General features: G+C 41.1%; 1 protein-coding gene across 3 annotated transcripts in view; it reads left to right on the top strand.

The window, feature by feature from the left end:
* The window catches only part of slc12a5a (solute carrier family 12 member 5a), a gene marked incomplete at its 5' end in the record, with an annotated part of 197,374 nt that extends 174,662 nt beyond the window's left edge, over positions 1-22,712 (top strand). Inside the window, 17 exons of one of the 3 annotated variants that reach the window (XM_080422664.1) lie at positions 1,459-1,557; positions 2,557-2,614; positions 3,418-3,592; positions 3,929-4,047; positions 7,091-7,189; positions 7,866-7,985; positions 9,733-9,837; positions 12,175-12,343; positions 12,695-12,890; positions 14,206-14,375; positions 14,893-15,024; positions 16,199-16,306; positions 17,776-17,904; positions 20,028-20,257; positions 20,713-20,727; positions 21,236-21,369; positions 22,536-22,712. In XM_080422664.1, the coding sequence (XP_080278790.1) occupies positions 1,459-1,557; positions 2,557-2,614; positions 3,418-3,592; positions 3,929-4,047; positions 7,091-7,189; positions 7,866-7,985; positions 9,733-9,837; positions 12,175-12,343; positions 12,695-12,890; positions 14,206-14,375; positions 14,893-15,024; positions 16,199-16,306; positions 17,776-17,904; positions 20,028-20,257; positions 20,713-20,727; positions 21,236-21,369; positions 22,536-22,627 (2,150 nt within the window). In that variant the 3' untranslated portion in view covers positions 22,628-22,712. Of the gene's footprint in view, positions 1-1,458; positions 1,558-2,556; positions 2,615-3,417; positions 3,593-3,928; positions 4,048-7,090; positions 7,190-7,865; positions 7,986-9,732; positions 9,838-12,174; positions 12,344-12,694; positions 12,891-14,205; positions 14,376-14,892; positions 15,025-16,198; positions 16,307-17,775; positions 17,905-20,021; positions 20,258-20,712; positions 20,728-21,235; positions 21,370-22,535 lie in introns of all 3 variants that reach the window. The other 2 variants (XM_080422663.1, XM_080422665.1) reach the window with 2 other exon arrangements.
* Between the last annotated feature and the right edge of the window lie 2,502 nt (positions 22,713-25,214).

Below are 25,214 nucleotides of genomic sequence, written 5' to 3'. Positions count from 1 at the left end.
CACCAGTGGTGCAATTGGCCCCAAACTTTGCACAAATATAATGCATACTATGGGAAATCCAACAAGCTACCTTCCATGCTTGCAACTTTCACATTTTCCTTTAAACTTTGATTAAAACACAGATGTTGCCCCTGAATTTGCCCAGTAGAGCGCATGTGTCAAACACCTACAGCCACAGTATTCTGTGCAGGAGCCACAAATGCCGGTGCAGGACTCGCACGTAAGCTACAAACAAGGCATGCCACCATGCAACAAGTGGACAGGAGAAGCTTGTTTCTTAAACAAACTTATACAATCATGCCACGAACAGTCAATAGTCAACCCACTACCTCTCTTACTATTACTAGGCTTACATGTCAGACGATGTGTTTGTGCTCAGACGAGTAATTTGTCAATTGTGTGCTGTCGTCCCGCAAATTTAGGCAGGTCACACAATCGGATGAGTAACCATATGCGGTGTAACAGCGTACCATGTCCACGGATGTGACAAAAAAAGGATACTGCACTTCAGTTTTGTGCTATACCGGGACCATGGACATACAGGACAAGAAAACACATGAAAAGATGTACAATGGCTTTACACAATTAAACATACGATTTTTTTTCATCAGCTCAGAGTTACAGCTTACACTACTGCAAGCCACACAGCCTCGATAACAATAGTACTTGCCATGATCATTGTTCATCTCGGTGTGTGTGTGTGTGTGTGTGTGTGTGTGTGTGTGTGTGTGTGTGTGTGTGTGTGTGTGTGTGTGTGTGTGTGTGTGTGTGTGTGTGTGTGTGTGTGTGTGTGTGTGTGTGTGTGTGTGTGTGTGTGTGCGCGCGTGCATGCAAGCATGTCTCATTCACTTGTCGTGACCTATAATTCAGGGGTCCAGTAGGCTATGTGCAGCCGCCAGCCGCGATAGGCAAGCTGTGATTACAACCTTCGACTGTATCAGCTGGATCCGGTGGATAATCGGACTGATTATTAAGTATAAGGAGGCGCACATCATTTTTTGCAGGCTATACCTGATGTAATGCCAGCTAGCCTACCAGCTAGCATTAGCGCAATCGTCTCCTCATCTTTGCTCATAGTCATACAACAAAAAAAGTACAGTTAGGAGGAGGCCCTGCCATATATACAAATACATGACCAAATGTAGGTGACTGGGTGAGGTAACCAGAACAGTGGGCCCCATACAGTATATGCCTATAAAAGGGACAAGGACTGACAGATACAGAGATCTCCATATATGGGCATAAAGGGACAAGGACTGACAGATACAGAGATCTCCATATATGGGCAAATCAGTTGGATCACCGGTGCAACGTAAGTGTGAGGGCCGCGTAGCGGCCTGAACTCTAGATCTAACCCTAAACCGAACCTCTAGCCTCCCCTTATTAGTGGTGTGACCTCTGCTATCTTTGTCTGTCTGTCTGTCTGTCTGTTTGTCTCTCTGCTGTCTTTCTGCTCAGGCATCATGGCTGGTTCCAACCGCTCTGGGGACCTGCGTGATGCCCAGAAGTCCATCCCCATTGGAACTATTGCAGCCATCACCACCACCTCCATTGTCTGTATCCTACTCACTACTGCCCCCTCTGGGACACATGGAGTTATTGCATAGACAGTTAAGAGAATTATGTAGGTGTAACATAATAAATAGTAAATAGTACTAACAAGGTGTTGTGTGAATATGAAGCTTTTCCAGTGAACAGGTAAATTACACTAGAATAAGGTCATTGTAAAACAGGTAATGTTTTGTTCTTTAGTATGCATTTGAATTAGATGGATCTATTTTGACTCTGGCTGTCAGGCTACGCCAGCTTTCTAACACTCATTTGATGTGTTTTGTTATCAACTTGGTGCACCGCCAATAGCGGCCAGAGCAGATTTGTTCCCTAAGTACAATTGATCCTTAATAAAGCCTTGGATCAGTGACAAAGCTATCATAATAGAGTTTCTGAGAAAACTCTCTGAGAAAAAAAAGAAGAAGCTTAACCTTCAGTCTAATGTACACTCTGTTGTATGGCTGCGCCGCTATCTGTGAAAGTCACAGAAAGATAATCCTAAGCAAATATCAAATAACAAAACAGCATTATCAGATATACATAAGGTATTTACTATTTAATTCAATAAAAATAAGGAATACCTCAGTCTCTTGTGCAAGTAAGAGACATCATCACTTAGCAGCAGATATCAAATATGTAAAATGGTGCATTTGTATAGCGCTTTTATCCAAAGCGCTTTACATAGATTGTGCATTACATTCACCCATTCACACACACATTCATACACTGATGGCGGCGGAAACCATGCAAGGCACCAACCTGCTCATCGGGAGCAATTAGGGATTCAGCGTCTTGCTCAAGGACACTTCGAGACTAACTCTGGGGGAGCCCCCCAGGCCGGGATCGAACTGGGGACCTTGCGGTTTCCAGTTCACTCTACCCGGCCACTCTACCCCTGAGCCACTGCCACACTGTATTGGAGTATATTAACAGTCATAACAGTCATGGCGACAGGGCTCAGCACATGTATAGCAGCCTACCATTTCCTGATCTAGAAATCCTAAGATATGGCCAGTGTGGTCCTGTTTGGTGCTTGCATCGAGGGGGTGGTTCTCAGAGACAAGTAAGTCTAACGCATGTCTATCTGCATTCAGACCACCAGTAGCTCTGTTCCCATACAAGTGGTTTCTAGCTGAATTACGATTCTAGGAAAAAAGTCACAATGGAAACACTTTTGTTGAATAATGGTGACATGAACTCCTGTAATAATTTGTCCCACAGGTGTGTATTAAGGTACACCATTTTTGCCCTTTAGAACAGCTGACACATAACCTACATGTGTTCATCTTTTGAAAAGTTCTGTTATTACAACAGTTGGAAACATACAGTAAGCAATAACAACCCCCAAAAAAATATTTGAGCACTCACAGGATCCTTGATATGAGTCATACGGTAAATATGAGCATTAGGGGTGTGCCGATACACTAATTTCAAGAAACGATACGATACGATATTGGGCTCACAACTTCGATACGATACGATACGCACTTTTTTATTATGAAAATATATGGGGGAGAAAAAAAGGAAATGCAAACAAATAATTCTGTTTTTGCATTATTCAGTCATGCAAACTTGTAGCTTTTCAGCTACAATAGCCGTTTTGAATCCAAATAGGGCAATAGTGTGACACCTGACCCGAAAAATTACAACATTTTGTCACCCTTTTCACCTCGGGGCTGTTTGCATGCCTGATTATTATTATTATAAAAAAATCTAAACGATATATCCCCCCCCCAAAACGATACATATCGTCACGAAAACGTATCGCGATATATCGCGGGACGATATATCGGCACACCCCTAATGAGCATGCTTACATTTTCCTGTAGTTCCTAACTGCTCGGCCTCTTTGCCTCTCTGCCGCAGGTTTGGAGAAGGAGTCAATGGGAACCTGGTGATTGGCACGTTGGCGTGGCCATCACCGTGGGTAATCGTGATCGGCTCCTTTTTCTCCACCTGCGGGGCAGGCCTTCAGAGTTTGACAGGTGCTCCTCGTCTGATGCAGTCTATTGCCAAGGATGGCATCGTGCCGGCACTACGGGTCAGTCTGCATGTCTCACAGACTGATTGGTTTATTCACCATCACCACTCCACCACTGCTCCTTTGTCCTGTTGTCAGGACATGCAAGGACAAATGATACAATGTACATCTACTGTATGTACTTTCCCCTCCCTGTGATTATTACTGTGATAAGCCCTTTAGTTTCGTTTTTTGGCCTCTCCGGGCACATTACATTACATTTTGTTGTTTCTGTTTTCTCTTCACATGATGATGATGATGTATTGTAGCATTTGTCTTTCCTTTTTACCATATATTTTAATTATGAGCAATAAAATAAAATAAAAATGGAACTAAATTACTGTGTTGTCTCTCCAGATCTTTGGCCATGCAAAGGCCAATGGAGAGCCCACTTGGTCTCTGCTGCTGACAGCCTGCATTTGTGAGATTGGCATCATCATTGCCTCCCTGGATGCAGTGGCCCCCATCCTCTCCATGTGAGCACTGAATTATCTCTATGGTATTTCTCTTTTAGTGTTATCTATACTCTATTAACAAACCCAACAGTGGGTGATTGTAAGACATTGGGCCCGATTCACTAAGCTGTTTACTCCCATATTCTGAACGCACCGGCATTTATGAAAAGTCCTACGTTAGGTGTCTGATTCATCAATCTATTTCTGTCGGTCTATTTTGCGGGAGGTCCGCTATTTATCACCTCTGCTCGGAGGCATGACTTATGGGACCAAAGGTTGCGTATATGTCATTAGAATGCCTTATTCTTCATACAAAATCAATTGCAATCGTGCCAAACCTCAAATAAAATATTTATGTGCCCAACATTTGTCAACACATATAAAAAAGAAAGAAAACATAATGTCAAACGATTTTTGTATGCATATTATAGATATAATACAAAATTGCAAATTCAATCTGTTGACACATTTAGAGCTGAATTATTAGGTGTGTTTGTCGTTTTTGCAAGTGTGGCCACAGTTTCGCCTATTGGACCAATGTCACGCTATTAATTTATAATATTGACCACATCACATGAACGCAGTCTTACCTTAAGTGCTGCCTGTGTCCATTACTGTATGTATAGGATGTCAGACAGTGGAGGGTTTGTCCAAAGGACAGATTCCCCTCAGTAGGCTAATCAATAAAGCTCTGATAAAATAAATCGGATATTGGCGGATTCCAGAATAATGTTTTTTACCTCGGCAAAGGTGAATGAGCAATTTTTCAGTAAGGGCTTATATAATATCCATTCCACGTTTTATTAGCCTTTGCTCCTGAGGTTGAACTTTATAAATTAACTTCTTATTCTCATTACACGCTATTACTTTATTAACGTGCAGTGGATCCATCGTGTGAGGGACTCTCCCATGCCAAAATAAGCTGATCTACAAGTTGTCAAGGCGGTGCGTACAGACACGTTGTCAGCTTGTAGATCTGTCCATTTTGAAGCGTGATGGTGTTTATGGTCTCACGTTAGAGTTCCGGGTTGCCTTTTATGGTGTTAAATGGGGCGTGGATGATCTACACGGGAGCGCGCTCGTGACTGTCAGGCAACAATGAGCTACAGCCGCGATGCACACAAATGAAGGCAGTACACGCCGTTTGGTGAATCGCACGTGAGATTGTGCTTATCAAAAATACACCCTCCTTTAGTCACTTTATTTACGACCAGCTTAGTGAATCGGGCCCATTGTGTTTACATCAGTCAGGACACTTTCGTCAAGACCATTTATTGCAATGATATTGCATTGTACATGGATGGCGGTGTGGCTCTACTCCTGTGATGCTCCAGACCAATCTGCGCAAGCCCGACACAGACTCTATGATGGCAAACTCCCAAAGGAAGGTCTACAGATACACAATTATTACATGGACAGTATCAGTGACGTTGCTATGCGTCCTGTGTCCTTGTTGCATTAAAATATGCAAGGATGCAGTAATCACACTAGTACGCACCCAATTTCCTAATGTTACATTGTGAACAACAAGTCTGTCTTGAAACCGTAGAAATAAATATAAGAAAACCTTGCTGTTGCCACTGCTGTGCCAACATTCCGGTGCTTTCTGTGTGATCTTTAATCAGTAATGTTAAACAGTCATCTGCCTTTCTAGAAATGTTTTCCACTGCTTCATGATTTCCTAGTTGCCTCAGCCATTAAAAACTATAGTAGAATCTTAATTAGGGTTAAAATGTAAAATTCCAAGCCACATTTCCCCCTTAACATGCCACTTGTTTTAATGTTATTAATTTAGAATGTAGCAGTCACGGTCAGAAACATTGAACACTTGATACATGCTGTATGTTCGATAAATTCAACAGAATAAAGTTTATGTAAATATTGTGGCTCTGACCCAAGTAGAGTGGTTGGGCTTTCACTACTACTGACGGTGGCACCACGCTGTGGTAAAAAACAAACAAAAGAAAAACACTGTGCGTCCCATATTATGTTGCTACAACCACTATTTTGTTTGAATATAAGACTACTAGTATAAAAACTAATAGAATACACACATCACTTGGTTGAGGTGCTGGGTTGGAAAGTATCATGAAGAGAAAGAATAAACACTCATCTGCTCCAATGTGATTTAATGACAACGTTTCGAGCCAAGGCTCGTCATCGGGTCAAACTCGAGAGTTTGACCCGATGAAGAGCCTTGGCTCGAAACGTTGTAATTAAATCACATTGGAGCAGATGAGTGTGCAGGTTTATTCTTTCTCTTCACATAGACTACTAGTATGCCATGATGATGTGAAATTTGTTTAACGTTTTTGTTCGCAAATTAAGTGTTCAGATTTGGGATACGAGTGCTACAAGTTGTCAAAAACACTTTAATTGGGGACCAACACAATTTCCCTGGGACCCACTTCAACTTGTGGGTCCCGGGGACACACTACATTGAAAACCTAACAACATCACGGCATGATAATAGACAATAGACATATGAACCCCTCATAGGGCAGAACCTAAAGATACTTAGTAAAAGAATAATCTTCTTGCAATACATATAAACTCACGTTGCTACTGCAGGTGGAGGCTGGGGAGTTGGAGGGGTTTTGTGGTAGCCTACCGACAAGCTATGCTCAGCATGTAAGAGGGAGTGAAGGTTTGCTTAAAACCCTTGAAACGCTTGTAGGCTGATTGTAGAGTGTTCTCTTGTTCAGGTTAAAAACTACAGCAGATTAAAAACCTGACAAGCTAGTAAGCAACAGCTTACTAATAAAACTAATAACATTTATAATTGGTGTGTTCGATTTAGGTGTGCCCAGAGCTACAAGCTCACAAGCTTGTGCCACATTGTGAGCTTGTAGATCTGCTATTTTCAGCGGGGAGATTTGGTGTAGAGGGAAATAAGGAGGGGACCAAGTGTAGACCACCCTTGGGAACCCCGGTCAACTAGGGTTTAAGTTTTGTTAAACTGACTTGACTGATGCAGCCAGCAACATACATGTTTTCAGTTGAAAATATGTTATATTTGTCGAGCGACACTAAAGACTGTTGTGTTTCGTCGTGTGTCCTACAGGTTCTTCCTGATGTGCTACATGTTTGTGAACCTGGCCTGTGCCTTGCAGACCCTACTGAGGACCCCCAACTGGAGACCCCGCTTCAAGTTCTACCACTGGTCTGTTCAACATGTTACACAGCTAAACCCAAGAAAATTAAACACTGCCACCCTAGCTTCCCCATTCTGTGGATAACATTCATACAAGCTTGTCGTTCGGAAATACAGCACTGAGTGCACTGGCCAATACAAACTAATAGGCGAGTGAGCTCCGGTGCGCAATTTCCGAACGCACCCTTAGTGTGGAGCGAAAAAAGGAGGGGGCCTAGTCTAGAGCCCTTTGGGAATCATGTCAACTAAGTATAGGGTTTAATTGGTGTTAATCGAAAACCTTGAATGGACACGCCAAGCAATGGATGCGTTTCAGCTATTCAGCCTTCATTGCTGATGAAGGCTGAATAGCTGAAACGCGTCCATTGCTCGTCCCGGTGAGGCAAACAAATGTTTTGGACATTGCATTGTGCTGGTTTCCTTCTGTTAACCAATGTCTTTTTAATGACATTTTCTATTGTTGTTCTATTTCTGTACTGTACTGTATAAACTATACGTCTGTCTAATATGATTAATCTGTCTGTCTGTCTGTCTGTCTGTCTGTCTGTCTGTCTGTCTGTCTGTCTGTCTGTCTATTTATCCATCCATCCATCCATCCATCCATCCATCCATCCATCCATCCATCCATCCATCCATCCATCCATCCATCCATCCATCCATCCATCCACCTATCTGTTGTCTACAGGGCTCTGTCCTTCCTGGGGATGAGTTTGTGTCTCTGTCTCATGTTCATCTGCTCCTGGTACTACGCCATCGTCGCCATGGTAATCGCCGGCTCTATCTACAAGTATATCGAGTTTGCAGGGTGAGTGGAGCGCTACCCGTGGGAGAGATTGGATATGCCGGCTGGCTGTGCACACACAAGTGTGCGTGTGTGCGTGCGCACGCGCGCGTGTGTGTTTTGTGTGTGTGCGCGCGTGTGTTGTGTGTTGTGTGTTGTGTGCGTGTGTGTGTATTTGAGGAGTTTGGGCTTTGAAAACCCACACCATCCATCAGTCCAGAGCAGGCAGTTAAAGGAGACAATTTGTTTGCGGTTCCACTTCTTGTTTGGGTTGTTGTAATTTCCTGTCAAGTCAGGTTATGAATGTTATGGATTTTTATGCAGGGCCACCTTCAAAGAAGAAGAAAAGTGATTGAAAAGGATTGCAGCATTTTAGCACATATCGTCTCTGTCAGGGGGGAAACCTTGTATGTCTAAGAAAGTTACTTTTCAGGAAATGGAAAAAAATAACCTGTGTTCCAATGGATGTATTGTAGTTATTATTTAGTCACAAGCTCTTGTTAACACATTTCTCGGGTTCAGTATTTATTAAATGCACAACACACTTGACCCCTTCGCTTCACCTTCAAAATCCTTCAAAAACAGTGAAAATAGTAGATCCACAAGCTCACAACGTGTTGCGATTCAACCCGTAGTGAGCTTGTAGGTTGGCTATTTTCTCTACTTAAAAGTAATTGTATTAAAAATATATTAAAGTATTAGGGCATTCATTTACGGAAAAAAACATAAAAAGTTAAAATATGGAGATACAAGGTTTTGCCCGACAGCGACGATATAATATAATGTGCAATTATTAAAGATGTATATTCAACACCGTTGTAGTTGAAAATATGTTATTTTTGTTGAGCAGCAGACCAATGTAAAACACTTGTCCAAACATTCAATCAGGTTTTCAATCAGGCGTTTTGCAGTGTGTTGACAACATGTTGACTACCTCACTAACACATAATGATGTTATGCACTGGTGGCTCTGATGGGACGTGTGCCACATACTGACAGACCTACATGTAACGTTAATAGGCTACATACTCTCTCTCTCTCTATTCCCTCCCTCTCTTTCTACTATGTTATGTAATAAATCGTCACTGTCGGGCAGAGATCTTATATTTCCATTTGTCATTTTCTTAAATGTTTTCTTCTCACAAATGAATGCCTTATTTCAGTGGACCTCCCCAGGGGTCATTGAGGGAGTTCCAGGGGGTCCCCAGCAAAGTTAGTTAGTATAGCATCACAATCAGTTTAACCACTTTAACCCTGTTTTATACTATTCAAAAATAGCCAGTTATCAAGTCAGTATCATGGTCTGTATGATGTCAGTATGGTGGTCTGTATGATGTCAGTATGGTGGTCAGTATCATGTCAGTATCATGGTCAGTATCATGGTCAGTATCATGGTCAGTATCATGTCAGTATCATGGTCAGAATCATGGTCAGTATCATGGTCAGTATCATGGTCAGTATCATGGTCAGAATCATGGTCAGTATCATGGTCAGAATCATGGTCAGAATCATGGTCAGAATCATGGTCAGTATCATGGTCAGAATCATGGTCAGTATCATGGTCAGTATCATGGTCAGAATCATGGTCAGAATCATGGTCAGTATCATGGTCAGTATCATGGTCAGTATCATGGTCAGAATCATGGTCAGTATCATGGTCACTATGGGGGTCCGTGGCATATCAAGCGGGTGGTCTTTGAAAAGTGTTTGAATCACTGTTTGAATAGAAGAATGAGCGTGGTTGGGTGTTGGGTGTTCTGCTGTGTTACAGGGCAGAGAAAGAGTGGGGTGATGGGATACGAGGGCTGTCTCTCAGTGCTGCACGCTTCGCCCTCATGAGGCTGGATGAAGAGCCACCACACACCAAGAACTGGAGGTATGACGCGCGCACACACACACACACCTTTGTATTACTATACCTATGAGCACGTCGACATTTTAGGATGGATATATTATTAACCCATTCAATCCGGGAACACATCTGTGTCATTTTATACTTTGGCTATTCAAAAATAGCAGATATACTGCTCAAGCTCATAGGACCGAGTGCCGCTCTATGAGCTTGTAGATCTTGCAAATCTTTGAATATATATATTTTTAAATATAACATTTGTAACTCAAATCTTTGCTTCTGGGGGGTCCCTGGAACTAAATATTTTGAGATGGGGTCGGAGGCCAAATACATATAATTTTGGGTGGTCCTTGACATGAAAAAGTTTGAGCACCACTGATATTATAGCCACATTTTAGGGTTTAGACATTTGTAGATACGTTCCCAGATTGAATGGGTTAAAGCCATGTTTTACAATATGTTGTATTATTATTATTATTAACGTTTAACTCTAAAGCTCAAAATAGCCGATCTTACAAGATCACAACGTGCCAAGCTGCAGCGCGTTGTGAGCTTGTAGATCTGCTATTTCCGGTGCAGGTACACTGGTACGCCGTATAAATCAGGAATAACTCTAACCCTAACCCCGAACCTAACCTGTAAATGCCTAATCCTAACCATGACCCCAATGAATCTTTTCCTAACTGTAGCTAAGTGTAACTACCCCAAATATTCTTTAACCATAAAACATCCATTTCTCTTGTGAGGTCCTTATAATGTCTTTTTCTCAAATTCGACTATACTTGTGGGGACATTTCGTATAGTAAAACAATTACGCACACACACGCACACGCACACACACACATATACGCCCATACACGTATAGGCAGGACCACGGCCATGTTACTCTGACTCAGACGTAACCATAAACAAATCCGACCATGGCCATGTCACTCTGTCTCAGGCATAACCATAAACAAACCCGATAAGCCCATATATACCGTAGGCATGTCACTATGACTCAGACATAATCATAAACAAACCCGATATCCCCATATATAGGCATACAGTATATGGAGATCCGGTTGTCCAGAGCCACAGATCCGATAGCTATGCACATATATGGTCACGTGCATGTCACGCTTTGTTTTCATCAGATTTCCAGCGCTTCCGATGTACAGACTGCTAGGCAGAATAATTTGAAAACTGTGTGATTCAGACAGTCTGTCTCAAGAGACTGCACAACTAAAATAGAATAAACCCGTCACCACAACATTAACAGGTATGGTACACTGTAGCTCACGCAGTGTGTTGCTTTGGTGTTTCCAATTAACATGGAAATTAACAACGTGTCCCTGCATGTTCAGCCATCCCTTCCATTAATCTGAATCTCCTCGCAGGAGCTGTCATGTGACTAGCGGGGTTTGTGATTGGACATTAACACGTGAACCCGTCTCATGGTGTGCTCAGTGGTGGACAGTAACAAAGTACATTTACTTGAGTACTGTACTACTTAAGTACATTTTTTAGTATCTGTACTTTACTTGAGTATTTTGTATTCTTGGCTTTGACTCCACCACATTTCAAAGACAAATATTGTACTTTTGACTCCACTACATTACTAGGAAGGGGGAAAAAACCATTATGAATTAACCACTTAAGATGTATTTCAATTATTGTGAAAATACAGCTTGTGAGCTTGTAGATATGCTGCTATTTTCACTATTATTCATATTTGTTGAACATTTCTAGAAAGACTGAACTTTTGGGTAAATGTCAAATTTTCAATACGCCAATACAATGTATTGATATTAAAAAGAAAGTGCACTTCGTAACTTATAGTTTTGAATACCTACAGTATTTTTAAAAGCATGTACATTAACTAAAGTACAAATTGGACAGAACAAGTTTCACTTGGAGTTGAGTAATATTTGACCAGGAATATGTGACTCAGTATTTTGAGAGTGAGACACAAACCCATCCCCTGGAAGGACAGATCCCTGTAGATAACGGATAGGTGGATGGATGGATGAATAAATAGACAGACAGGACAGATTAATCATATTAGACAGACATACGGTTTATACAGTACAGCACATAAATACTGGGGTTGAGTGTTTTGTCCACCACTGATTTGACATTAACACGTGAACCCGCCCCATGGCTGTGCTCCTCTGCCTTCTCACTGGGCTCTTTATCTCTTCCTCCTTCAGAACTCCAACTTTCGCGCTGCTCACCCAACCTTTTCTTCTTCGCACCTTTGTTCTCCCACTGCTCGTCTCTGCCCCGATCCTCACCCTCTCTACTTCCTTCTCTCTGTCTTTCTCCCCCTCTTTGCTCCCTCCTTCCCCTGCTTCCTCCTCCTCCTCCTCCCTCCACCAGGCCCCAGTTGCTGGTTCTGGTCAACACGGACTCAGAGCAGAACGTGGAGCAGCCTCGTCTGCTCTCCCTTACCAACCAGCTGAAGGCAGGCAAAGGTCTTACCATCGTTGGCACCGCGCTGGAGGGCACCTACCTACATAACCATGAACAGTCCCAGAAGGCCGAGAAGGTACAGAGTCCTGGATGTTGTACCCATAACTTCAGTCTGATGTGTATTTGTATTACAGGTTTAGCACAATAGCACAATGTGTGTCTATCTATTTCAAAATGTCTCAATGCTACCATTCTAACCACCTAATTGATTTTATTTATTTTTTACCTAATTGATATATACTTTATCGTATGACAAAACAAGCTCAGAACTTTTCAGTTTTTCTGCCTATAATGACAAGCCCAAAATAGGGACGGCAGTTTGATTGGTTAACAGCTTTATTGTAACGTAACAATCGACTTAAATACTTATTTGTATTATCTGTTATTATTATCTGTATTACTTAACGTCACTTTCTTCTCCCCCCAGGCAATGCGTAAGCTCATGGAGACAGAGAAGGTGAAGGGCTTCTGTCAGGTGACCGTGTCCTCCAACATGCGTGATGCCACCTCCCATCTGCTCCAGGCCAGCGGGCTGGGAGGCTTGAAGCACAACGCTGTGCTGGTCAGTTGGCCGCGCAACTGGAAGCAGGCTGATGAGCACCAAACATGGAGGAACTTTATCGGTGGGTCTATAGTAGAGCTTGCTATTTGTTGGCTGATGTAAATTATTTAACTTTTCTGACATCTGTATTGGTAATTATTGTATTGGTATTTTATTATTATTTGTAATAGGGCTTAAGTGGTTAAATAAAAAAAGTCCAGTTAATATGTATTTCATTTAAAAACGTGTTTGCTTGTTCATTGTTTAATTAAAGTTAAATGTTTATTTTTATATATTAAGTTTTAATATACTTTATTTATTTATTTCCTATCTATCAAAACAATATTTGTGTTCTTGGTCTTTTAGTTCTATTTAAGTTAAATGTTCTCAAATAGAAACTTTAATCAATCTGAAATTTGGTAACTTGGACATCGGTAATCGGTGGGTCTAGGTATAGGACAAAAAAACTAGATCGGCATCGGACCAAGAAATCTGGCATCGGTCGGGTTCTGGTGCATAGAACTACATCCAGTTTTTAACAGTCCACTCTGGTCAGAAAAATGTCTGTAAATGGCCCCACTTCTGGGAGAATTTCTCATTAGAGGTCTCTCCGACCCCATGGGTTTTGTTGAGCCAGCCAGAGGGGAGCATCTTTAAATTGGAGTAGAGAGGTCAAAGACCTTCCAGCACACAGCTGCCTGATTTAGTTCTACAAGCTGCTGCTGTTGTCCGACTATTTATACCCTAATACCCCAGCTGTGTCAACATTCTTGGATAACTTACTTGTATTATGTTAGTGTGTATACCGTATGTAGTTGAACTTGTGTGTAAGGCTGCAACTAAGGATCGATTATTTTCTTAGCGATTATTTTATTGATTCCTTTTTTGATTAATTGAATAATCAAGAAGCACTCTTAAGTAATTTTTTAATTTACTTTTATATGTATCGACAAATATTTTTTTTATAATCGAATAATTACACACTCAAGCCCAATGTTATACTTCGGCGTATAACAGTACAAAAATACAGCAGATCTACAAGTGTCACATTGGTGTTTTTCGCTGTTTTGCGCAGTATTTTAGAAAATATTTTTAAACTTTTTTTTTCTTTCCCCCAAACTGAGAATTGTACTAAAATCGATATTTAAAAAAAAAAAAATAGATTAGATTGATTTGTTAACCGTTGCACCTCTACTTGTGTGTCTTGGTGCTTTTTTAATCTACATTATATTTTCAATAGATAATGAAGGCTCTAACACCTTCTGGGTCATTTGTATCCTCTTCTGAGAGCTTCTCTGATGGACTTACCAACACAAAGCTTGTTGATATTCATTCATTAGCTACTTGTGTGAACACCTCTCTCTCTTCTTCTTCTTCCTTCTCCTCTCCCATCTCAGAGCTGGTCAGAGAGACTACTGCAGCTCACCTGGCTCTGCTCGTACCCAAGAACATCACTGCCTTCCCGTCCAATGGAGAGCGCTTCACTGAGGGCCACATCGATGTGTGGTGGATCGTCCACGATGGAGGCATGCTGATGCTCCTCCCCTTCCTCCTCCGCCAACACAAGGTACTGTCACACAACAAAGTATAAGAAACACTGTTACTAAATACTAGACTTAACTTGGAATGGAATACAATTTACTGGAATGTGCTTTGGGGAGATCCATTTGCCAAGAGTTTAGGGCGCATTATACCACACGGCTGCAAAATGCCCTAATCAGCAATTCACGGCCAGCCGGACCATTTGCAGTTTGTCATTTCCCTACTCTCTCTCTGCAGTCTCTCTCCACTATCACTAATAAAGGCTTTAAAATGCCACCTTTATTAAGCTGTAAATAAACAGATGGTAAAATGTGTGATATTGATGGGTCCAATTTGGGTCAATTTGTACACTATTTAATTAAAAAATGATCATCCAGGACCTTGCAGTGCAGGGAAGTAACACAGATCATGGTGTGATGTTACAGTCACTCTCACGATGTTACAGTAATGTTCTAGATGATGTTACAGTAACTCTGTAAAAAAAACTGATTTCACTGTATGTCAGACTATGTTCAGGAATGATAATGGCATTTTCTCCTCAGGTCTGGAGGAAGTGCAAGATGCGCATCTTCACCGTGGCCCAGTTGGACGACAACAGCATCCAGATGAAGAAGGACCTCACCACTTTCCTCTACCATCTACGTATCGATGCCATGGTTGAAGTCGTAGAAATGGTGAGAATTCACAAAACAATGAACACCTAAGATGGACTCAAATTGGATTGATTTCTGTCTCCTTCCACCACCCATTTGCTCACAAGGAAGGGCCATGTGCTTGTATATTAATTCATGCTGGTGTAATTGTATCATAATAAGGGAATCTATTTCTAACCCTCACATACATTTTTTTCTTCTATTTCACTGTGCACGTTCTACTTGCACTTGAAATTTGTATGATGGCGTTTTTATTTATCCTTCAGCCACCTTGTGCACACCGTTATTCAACGTTTCCAAAGCATTTATAATGATGCCCCTTTTTATACTCAGTGATTGAGTGAGTATTCAGTGATCAGTTGTAGTCTTAAGAAGCCACTTGGTCATTTCTACCAGAATGTAAGCTGTCGTACAACATATGGTAAAGTAATGGACTTGTGTTATAGCACCATAAAGGCAGCCTGTAAATCTTATGCAATGCCACCTCTAGACTCTTCTGATCACAACTGTGTCTTCCTAACCCCGGTCTGTCAATCGACTCGCAGGAGGACAGCTGAGTGCAAAGAGGTTCTGTACAGAGTGCACTATTCAAGAACTGAATGGCTGTTTTCATTGTACCAGCTGGGATGTTTTTTAAAGGTTCATTCGTGTACTGACTTTCACTGTATCGAACTACATTACCTTCTGTGAGCAATGATTATTCCCAGGAAGACCATTACATTGTACCCAAATAATAACCTCTGGGTCAGTAATTCCCTCAATACAGGACAAGAAAAATGGGTGTTTAGTCTGATTGTCCCAGTTAGAGGAGTTGCTTCAGAGGGCAGTCAGATTCAGATTGATCAAATGGACTTCTGGAGAACAGACAGATATGAGGAAAGTCATGGGCCTGACTGCTTAAAAACTGCTTTGTACGTGGCATTTTCACATCGATTTCCCAGTTCTCGTCATCACAGAGCATTATGCTCAGATGAATGCTCTGGCATTTTAACTTTTTGGAGTGCTGCTATTTCCAATGTTTTTGGTGGTTGTTTATTACATGCTGTGTATTGGTAACTCTGTTGCTGCTACTGTATTCACTGAACTATGAGGTTTCTTACACAGAGGGGGAAAATGCACATTTAAAATATCAATGTGACTCTCCTGTTTCGATAAGAGAAAAAAGATAATGAGCCATCTGTTTCCCTCCCTGTAGCATGACAGCGATATCTCAGCCTACACCTATGAGAAGACCCTGGTGATGGAGCAGCGCTCGCAGATCCTCAAGCAGATCAACCTGACCAAGACCGAGCGTGAGAGAGAGGTAAGAGAAAGACATTTATTTATTTATTTTTGAGATGGGGTCCGTGGCCAAATACATAATATTTGGGGGGTCCTTGACATGAAAACTTTTGATATAGCAACATACATAAAAAAAAAAAACATTTGTAGAACCGGCCAAATTGCACACATTTTTACATGTCTAACTTCTGTGACAATTGCATTTCTGAGCTTCACTTGATTTCACTCGACTTGATTCATCTTGTTTTGCTTTGACTTGACATGGCCCCCTGCTGGACAAAAGCATATCTAGATATACGTTATATCAGCAATTTCCCAACCTGTGGGCCGGGAAATTGCAAGTGGGCCCCCAAAACAGGCCAAACAGATTTCAATATTATAATAATATAACATCAATATAAAAAATAAATCATCTGGCGATTTAACACGGTAGCTATTAGTGGTCAGATGGGTGGGCCGTAAACACTTTCAGTATACCCCTGGCCCTGGCGGACCCCGGTCGATTAGGTATACTGCAGTGTTTAAGTGGTTAACTTCTGGATTGACTGGTCCTCCAAATCAATAACTGTCTCCACCAGGCCGGACGCCCGAAGGCCGGGGACTTATGTTTTTGCCCCTGTCCGGGCATTTTTTTATATTACTCCTACAGATTTTGCCCAAACCTCAAGCAAATCGGTACACATTATCTCTATGGTCATGTGATCAAGACATAATCTGTCCGATTTTTCATTTTCCATCCTGATTGGCTAAGATTGGCTTCCAAAGTTTGCAGGAAGCCAATCTTCAAACTTTGAACAAAATGCCTCAAATCGTGAACGCAGTGTCCGATTGCTGTGAAACTTTGCACGCACATTCCCACTAGGCCGAGGAAGAAATGCCACCTCACATTTTCAAATTGGCTTCATGGTGGTGCTATAACAGGCAGATTCACATTTTGCCCTATAGCTCTTGAACCATAGCTTATTACGCAACTTCCCAAATAAACCACCCTCATTTCCACCTGACATGTTTTCCAACATTTTTCTTTCAACTTTGCTGGCCCACAATAAGCTTACCTGGCCTGGTGGAGACCTGTGCTCAGAGGAGCACATCTTTCTAGTTGGCTAAAGAAATCATCATTTTCGTTTTTTACTTTACTTCACCATAAAACAATGTGATTATGTACAAAAGAAAGATAACCTGCTGATAACACTTTCATGAGCACCAACCAGTAACTGCATGTATTGTTGAGCCAATAAGTGGCGACATGAAATTATAAGGAATAAAGGTGTTTGTGTGGGCACCAGCCCATTTTTTTTATTTGTGGGTGTTTGAAAACAAAATGGGGTCAGCAGTGTTTTCAAATGTCTCTGTTTATATGGAGTCAGAAATAGCAGAACAGTGTGGATGATGGTTGCAAATGTAGCAAAATATCCTAGAATGAAAAACGTGGATCCGTCTCCCTCGCTCTCATTGTCATTCATTGGTCTTCCTTCATCTGTCACTGCACAGATCCAGAGCATCACCGATTCCTCCCGTGGGTCCATCCGCCGCAAGAACCCAGCCGCCGTCACCACCCAGCTGAGTGTGACTGAGGACCCGCCGGGCGGAAGCAAGGATGAGAAGAAGCCTGAAGAGGAGGTATGATGACATGCTGCTCCGTTTTTTATCCGTCTCTGGGTTCACTTTAGAGGTTATTTCAAAGAACATAGCCAATTCTAACAGTTAGTTAACATTTGGGGCGTGGGGGTAAGCACCTTTATTTTTGCATTTGTACATGTTTGGAGCCCGTACAGGCTAGGAGCTGAGAGTCCATTTGGCTATGGGGGATAATAGCTACGACTCTCGTAGATTGAAAATGTCAGAATAATAAAATACATCCACGAGAATCGTATACGGCTAAGCCAATACATTATTTCAAAGAACATAACATAGCTCATAGCACGACACTGAGTGCCGTGCTATGAGCTTGTATCTGCTATTTTAGAAAAATCATGAACATTTGTGCAAATCTTTGAATATACATATTTTTTAAAGCAAACATTTTTAACTCAAATCTTTGCTTCTGGGGGTCCCTGGAACAACATATTTTGAGATGGCGGTCGGTGGCCAAATACATATAATTTTGGGGGTCCTTGACATGAAAATGTTTGAGAACCACTGTAGCAACATACGTTTTTCAGAAAACTGTTAGGATTTAGAAGACATTTTGTAGAATCGGAACCTCAGTCTTAATGGGTTAAATTACTCATTTTACTGCTCTGTCATCAGCTGCTAGGTCCTCTATAATAACACTTCTATCTTTACTTGTATCTAACTGAATCACACCTCATGGTTGCTGTAAAATAGAGTGAGGTTACCTCATCATCACATGTGCCGTCAACGTGACACTTACCGCATAATGCTGAAAATATGACATCTCACATTTTATCATTAGCACTACACACAGTAGAATTCTCAGTGTTCATTTATCCATTTGTAACTCAGAGAGTTAACTCTCACAGTTACACTCAGGATATTACTGTGTACAGACCAGTAACTGAGAGTAACTAAGTAAGTACTGTACTCAAGTACACTTTTGAGGTACGTTTACTTTTAGTGAGTATTTACTGTTTACTCCACTACAATTATTTGACAGCTTTAGTTGCTTGGCAGATTTAGATGAACACAAAACATACATACTGATAATTTTTAATGAATAAAATGTAATTTTGTCCAATCTGTATGGTAGAGTATGTTAATACAATATTAACTTACAATTGGGGTGGTTGTATTTTGTCTCCCTGCTCTTCTATTGAGACATTTAGATCGTGTCAAAGGTCATGTCTCACCTAGACACAGGATCAGACACGAATTCTAGATTCAATTTATCCCCTGAGAAAGCAGGCAGGCTCTATTAGCTCAATGGTAAAGAATGTCAGCTCTTGCGCAGGAAACCGGGTTCAAATCCAGGGTTGAAGAGGAAAGTTACATAGTGCAGCTTTAAGCTACCCAGCAGCACAAAGTCATTAAAATCAGACGCACTTTTACCAGCTGCAACATTTAAAGGATGAATGCACTCCCACAGAGGATTTGTCTAAGTAAATTATTCATTTGTTTAGTTTTTAGTTTTTTATGCTATTACTGTTTGTTTAAGTTTGTTGTGTGAGCATATGATTGTAAAATTACAATAAAGACAAAGTTAAAAAATAAATTAAATAAAGTGATGCATTACTAATTCATAATATTACTATGAAATGGGCCATTCTGCATTATAAGTACTTTTATTGCAATACTTTTGTACTCTTAGTCAAGTAAAATTAATAAATGATTAATACATTATAAATAATAATAAGCTTTTATGATGTACAGTGTACATTATATATATATGCTACTTTTACGACTGGTACAGTCAAAGGCAGACAAATGTAGAGACTACACAAAACACGGTCTCTCTTAAACATGTTGTACGTGTTATACTTAGTTGGGCGCAAGAATAGCAGATCTACAAAGTTCGAAATATGATTTGTAAACAACACACTCCTCCGACACTGGCGTACAGCGAGTCTCCCAAATACCAAACACCTGCAACAAAGCATAAATCAGGCTTTTAATCGTAGCTCTTTCTCTCCTCTCTCTCCTCTCACACACATGTGGTCTTCTCTGTCGACTTCACCCGCACGCCTGCATTCTCCACCTCGACTTTGGCTCGTTCAACCTCTCTCCTCTCTCTCTCTCTCTGATGTGACTCCATTTTCTTCCCCCCCGTCGTCTCACAGTCAAAGTCGTCCTCTTCCCCTGTGTCCCACCCTGTGCAGGTGCAGCTCATCCACGACAACACCACTCCCGCCAGCCCCGCCACCCCGGCCGCCCCTCTGACCCCGGCCACGGAGGGGGCCCAGAGCCCCGGAGAGCAAGTGCAGATGACCTGGAACGAGAAAAGCGAGAAGGACACGCCCAAGGCACATGGTGCAGCCACGCCCGAGGGCATCAAAGATATCTTCAACATGAAGCCGTGAGTGTTCCCAAAAAAAATGCTTCTTGAATTTATCCACGTTGGAATTGTGAACTTTAGGCAGAAGAGTGCCATACTGTAGGTCTCTAGCAGCCACTTCCTTCCTTTCACTTTCAACCTGGCGTCCCTCTTCTGGGCAATGCGTAAAATTAAACAAAGACGTTTAGAGAGTGAAAATAGCCGATCTACACGCTCAAAGCGCTTCAAGACACTATGCATTGTTGTAGATTGGCTATTTTTTTTTAAGTATAAAATATGGCTCAAGTGGTTAATAGTAGAGTGTAATAACAAGCAAGTGCTGTAGAGAAGGTAATACACATTTAATGGTAAGGTTTGGATTTTGCACCACTTTAAAGCTGCAATCCATAATGTTTTTAGTGAATAAAACATGCTGAGCCCACATGTGTGTAGGTTAGCACTGATGACCATGTGTTTCTCTTCTTGCCACGCTGCAGTGAGTGGGAGAACCTGTAAGTATTGAAGTACCTATGAAGCTCCAACTCATCCATTCACATTCACTCATGGATCAAGTTAACCAGTCACATGAATGAATGTGGAGGATGAAATCATTGTGTGAATGAGCCTCTGTCACCCTATTAGTGATTAGGAGCTGAAGATGCTTTGAATCATGAATAATTTCCTTAAATAGTAATACAATCATTTAGGGCTGGGTGATAAAGAATAAGATATATTTTTTTACCAAATACCTCGTTATTGATTTAAAAAAATGTTTAAATATTTTTTGCAGATTTACAGGCCGATCTTATAGATGGGCTATTTTACATTTTTGTACGTTTTTTTAAAACTATAGAATATGTGATTAAAACTAGAAAAAGACAACACATATCACACGATATTATATCCAAAATACCAGTTCATATCACGTTATCAATATAATATTGATATATTGCCCAGCCTTATCATTATGCGTGTGAAGGTGGTTTCAACCTACATTTGTCTTATCATGTATTCCATCAGGAACCAGTCCAACGTGCGCCGCATGCACACAGCACTCAGATTGAATGAGGTCATCATCAAAAAGTCCTCGGAGGCCAAGCTGGTGCTCCTCAACATGCCTGGAGCACCCAAGTCCCGGACTGGTGACGAGAACTGTATCCTTCATTCTCCTGGTTTTGTTTTACATTTTGAGTATTAATGGGTGTAGATAGAAAATATTATAGAATAATTAGTGTACGGTTTCAGCCCGATCAGAGCCCCATTGACTTCTATTATAAAATACAAGTTTGATATTTCTAAATGTATTAAACAATAATAATAGTGGAGCTACTTCTGTGACAGACATTTGCCGCTGGTTTGCAAGATTAGCTCCGGATACACAGACAGACCCTTGTATAGACGGCTAGACTCCTGGAGATTCACGCTATAAAAAGGGTGTGCTCAGTGGAGTGCAAATCTTCGCCAGGAGGCATGCCCCAGTAATAGTACTGTACACTATCTGACGCAGTAACACTCCAGAGGGATCATTGACTTGGTGGCCAACAATGTGGACAGGATGGAACCAGTGAATGAGGAAAATCACCAGGGGCTTTCAAAATTGACTTTCATTAGGCCTTGGACCCCCATATCAAATGATTGTGTCCTAGGGACTCTGATATGAAACTTTAATTAAATTGTCTAAATGTCATGTTGTACATGAGAAATAGATTCATAGTAACGATATTGAAACAGTGAATTGAATTATAGTGACTACTCTTCATTTCGCTGGGGACCACATGAGGGGTAGGAGGAAACATTAGTTCTCTCATGTGCAACATGAAAATATGAGGTTAGATCTTTAGTTGTCAGTGACACCACCAGTTAATCTGTGGCACAGATGATATGTTTGTCAGTCATTGTAATTGTCATTGTCACCCAAATCCTACAAGATTACGTATTTACAGTACTTGTCATCAATACAATACCTCCAGTCCCTCTGTGCCACTCTGACTTCTCTGTACGCCCCCGCTAAGAAACACTATACTATATGACATTCCAGGATACAGTCCACATATCACAAGGCATGTCAAGTCCTTCATCCTGTACAAGGCTGACGTCCAAATACTTAACGGCAGTGGTTCTCAAAGTGGGGTTCACGGACCCTCAGGGTTCCTTGACAGCGTTCCAAATGGACCCTTACAGATCTGTAACTCTGAGAGTTATGGGTCAAATACCACTATCGGTTATGCCAGGCACAGAACCAGTATTGTAGATCAGAACATACAGTGTAGGTACGTTTTGGAGCCACTGCTATTGATTTCCTTGACCTTTTTCCTCCCAGACATGGAGTTCCTTGAGGTCCTCACTGAGGGTCTCAACCGGGTCCTCCTGGTTCGCGGAGGTGGCCGCGAGGTCATCACCATCTACTCTTGAGAGAGCAACCCCCCTCCCCTCAACCCCACAATCCCCAACCCCCCTTCATCAACCCCTAAACCCTCGTCCCACACCCCCTGTGCTCAAACCCTTCCTTCCCCATCACATCATAATCACATCTACCTTGTCATTTATTTATGTTTGGAAGTCCCCTCACACCCAGCCAACAGCTCGACTCAATTACACCACATTCTCCCCTTACAGAATGTCCCCCCTTGAGCCCAATTTGTACTTCATCGTACAACAGTGCTGTGCGGGACGAAAATAGCTGATCTATAAGCTCACAACACGTTGCGGATGTGATGCGTTGGGATCTTATAGATTTTTTATTTTTCGCCCACGGCGTTGTTGTATGACAGAGCACAAATCAGACATTAGGAGACAGATAAACAGTGATACAAACTATTCTACACTGGCTACCTTTTGTATCTATGGTAGACTCTTGTTTATTATTTTTTTAATTTCACAATAGTTCTTAGGAGTTCTTTAGACATTTCTACCTGAGCGTTGTGTTAGCTTGTCTATAAGCCAATTATTTGAAAGGGGTGTATATACAGACCGGGTCATGGGCTGTTGGCTGAGGTGTGAACATACAATTATGCACGTTTGTCTGTCTTTCTTTTAATCACAGCGGCTTATTTGAAGGTTGGGCTTTTGTTAGCATGGTAGTGCCCGCACACTTCTCTGCAGCGAATTGTCTTCTGTCCAGCTGAAATGAGTTCAGAGTTGGAGTGTACGGTCGATCCACGTGTTCCTGTTTTCGATGCGAACGATCGGCAAAACAGAAAAAAAGTAAAGACTGCTACCCACGGTCATGGACAGTGGTTGGAAGGAAGAGAACATGGCGGCTGCTACAGACTGTGAAAATCCCAGTGACATTTGAAGACTTTAATGGTACGTGGATCAAATCTCCATGACACTTTTTGAGCACTCCTTAACACGACATCCTTCCCTGTAATTGTATTGTTTCTTTAGGTTGATTATGTTTTCTCTTCCATTCACCCTTATTGTCTTTCTACTCGTCCCCTATTTTACTCTCTTTTAAGTGGCCATTCACCCATGTGGCCACTGTTAGTGCCAAAAAACAACAAGGCTAGCTTGGTTTTTAGAGATTGACACGTAATTAAACTGTGAATACTGCGTTTCCTAGCGGAGGGGCCGTCCGACAGAGGAGTGGGGAGAGAGTATTAATGTGTCCCGTCGAGATCATCATTGTCAGATGCCAGCACCCCCTTGACCCTCGTGTGGATCACTGACTGTAAATAATATAAAAGCTCTGACGCATTGTTCAGTATGAGTGTAGTATTTTTGTGACATACTAAAAAGCTTTTAGTGGAGAAAAATGTTCCTTCTCTCAGAGGGTCAGCTCAAAACATGCTTTTTTCTGGATGGCTTAGGCTCCTATCACTATGGTAACTGTCACTGTAACCTTGACAAAGTACTGCACCTGCACTGTCCGCCACTGTGCAACAAGTGACATTTTATCCAACTCGTCAAGTTCATTAAATGAACATTAAATGTGTTATTTTTTCATCTAGAGAACAAATGTATTTGTTATGTTTATAGACAGAGGTTATACATATTTATGAAATAGTTATATGCCATTTTTAGACTGTCATTCAAAGATATATTGCTGTGTTTTGCCAAATTTAGATATCCAATATGTGCCATATAAAGTATTTTTCAAAGATAAATAGCAAACAAATTTCTAGTTCAAATTAGAAGGAATAAAGTGTGCTTAATGGAGAGATGCCTGCATGGTGCTAGTATGGTGGCAACACTGTTTGGAAAGTACCCCGGTACAGGATAATCAGTGATGTGCGTCAAATCAACCAACCTCTGTTAACCGTGGATTCCTTGAAATTGGAAGAAAATGTATAGCTAGTATTTAATTTGAGCACGTATTGATTGTTCACAGGGCACTGTCTGAACAAAGTTAAAGAAATGGAGTTAAGTTCTGGAACAGCAAAGGCTTCTGTAGCTAGGGAACTCACTTTGTCCATAAGACAGAACTCTATGCAGTAGAATCTACTAATGAGATTTTATATCCTCTAGATTGGTATGAGTCAAACAGGTCCTCGACCATAAGAATGAATTGTTAGCAAATCACATTTAAGTTCAAAAGTGCATCTTGAAAAGGAATGAGCAATTGGTGAAATTTGGACTCACATAATCATGTTATATTTTTTTTTTACACATATATTTTGTATATGTAGATTTCATATGTCTTATGAATTCAGAACCATGTCACTCTGACCAAGGACAGAAATCACTGAGTGTTTTGTTTCATTTTATTTGTATTGATTAATTTTGTTCTTAAAGAAACTGTTTTTGGTCATTTGCACTTGTAGTAGATCTATGAATATAAATGAAAACATATAAATATATATATATATACAGTAATATATACTGTATATAAATTTATATACATATATACAGTATATATACAATAGAGGGAAGCAAAACAAATTAGTTTATAGAGCTATTTAAACATTATTAAATGTTTTTTAGTGGTGTTTGAATGTCAGACCATTTGTTGTGAATGCTGCTAGTATCAATAGATTTATTTGTACTGTAAATAGAGACG

Source organism: Gymnoscopelus braueri (genome assembly GCF_963280865.1).
Source record: "Gymnoscopelus braueri genome assembly, chromosome: 3".
Lineage (NCBI taxonomy): Eukaryota > Metazoa > Chordata > Actinopteri > Myctophiformes > Myctophidae > Gymnoscopelus > Gymnoscopelus braueri.
Note: the sequence above shows the minus strand (reverse complement) of the source record. Positions and strands in the feature narration are given on the sequence as shown.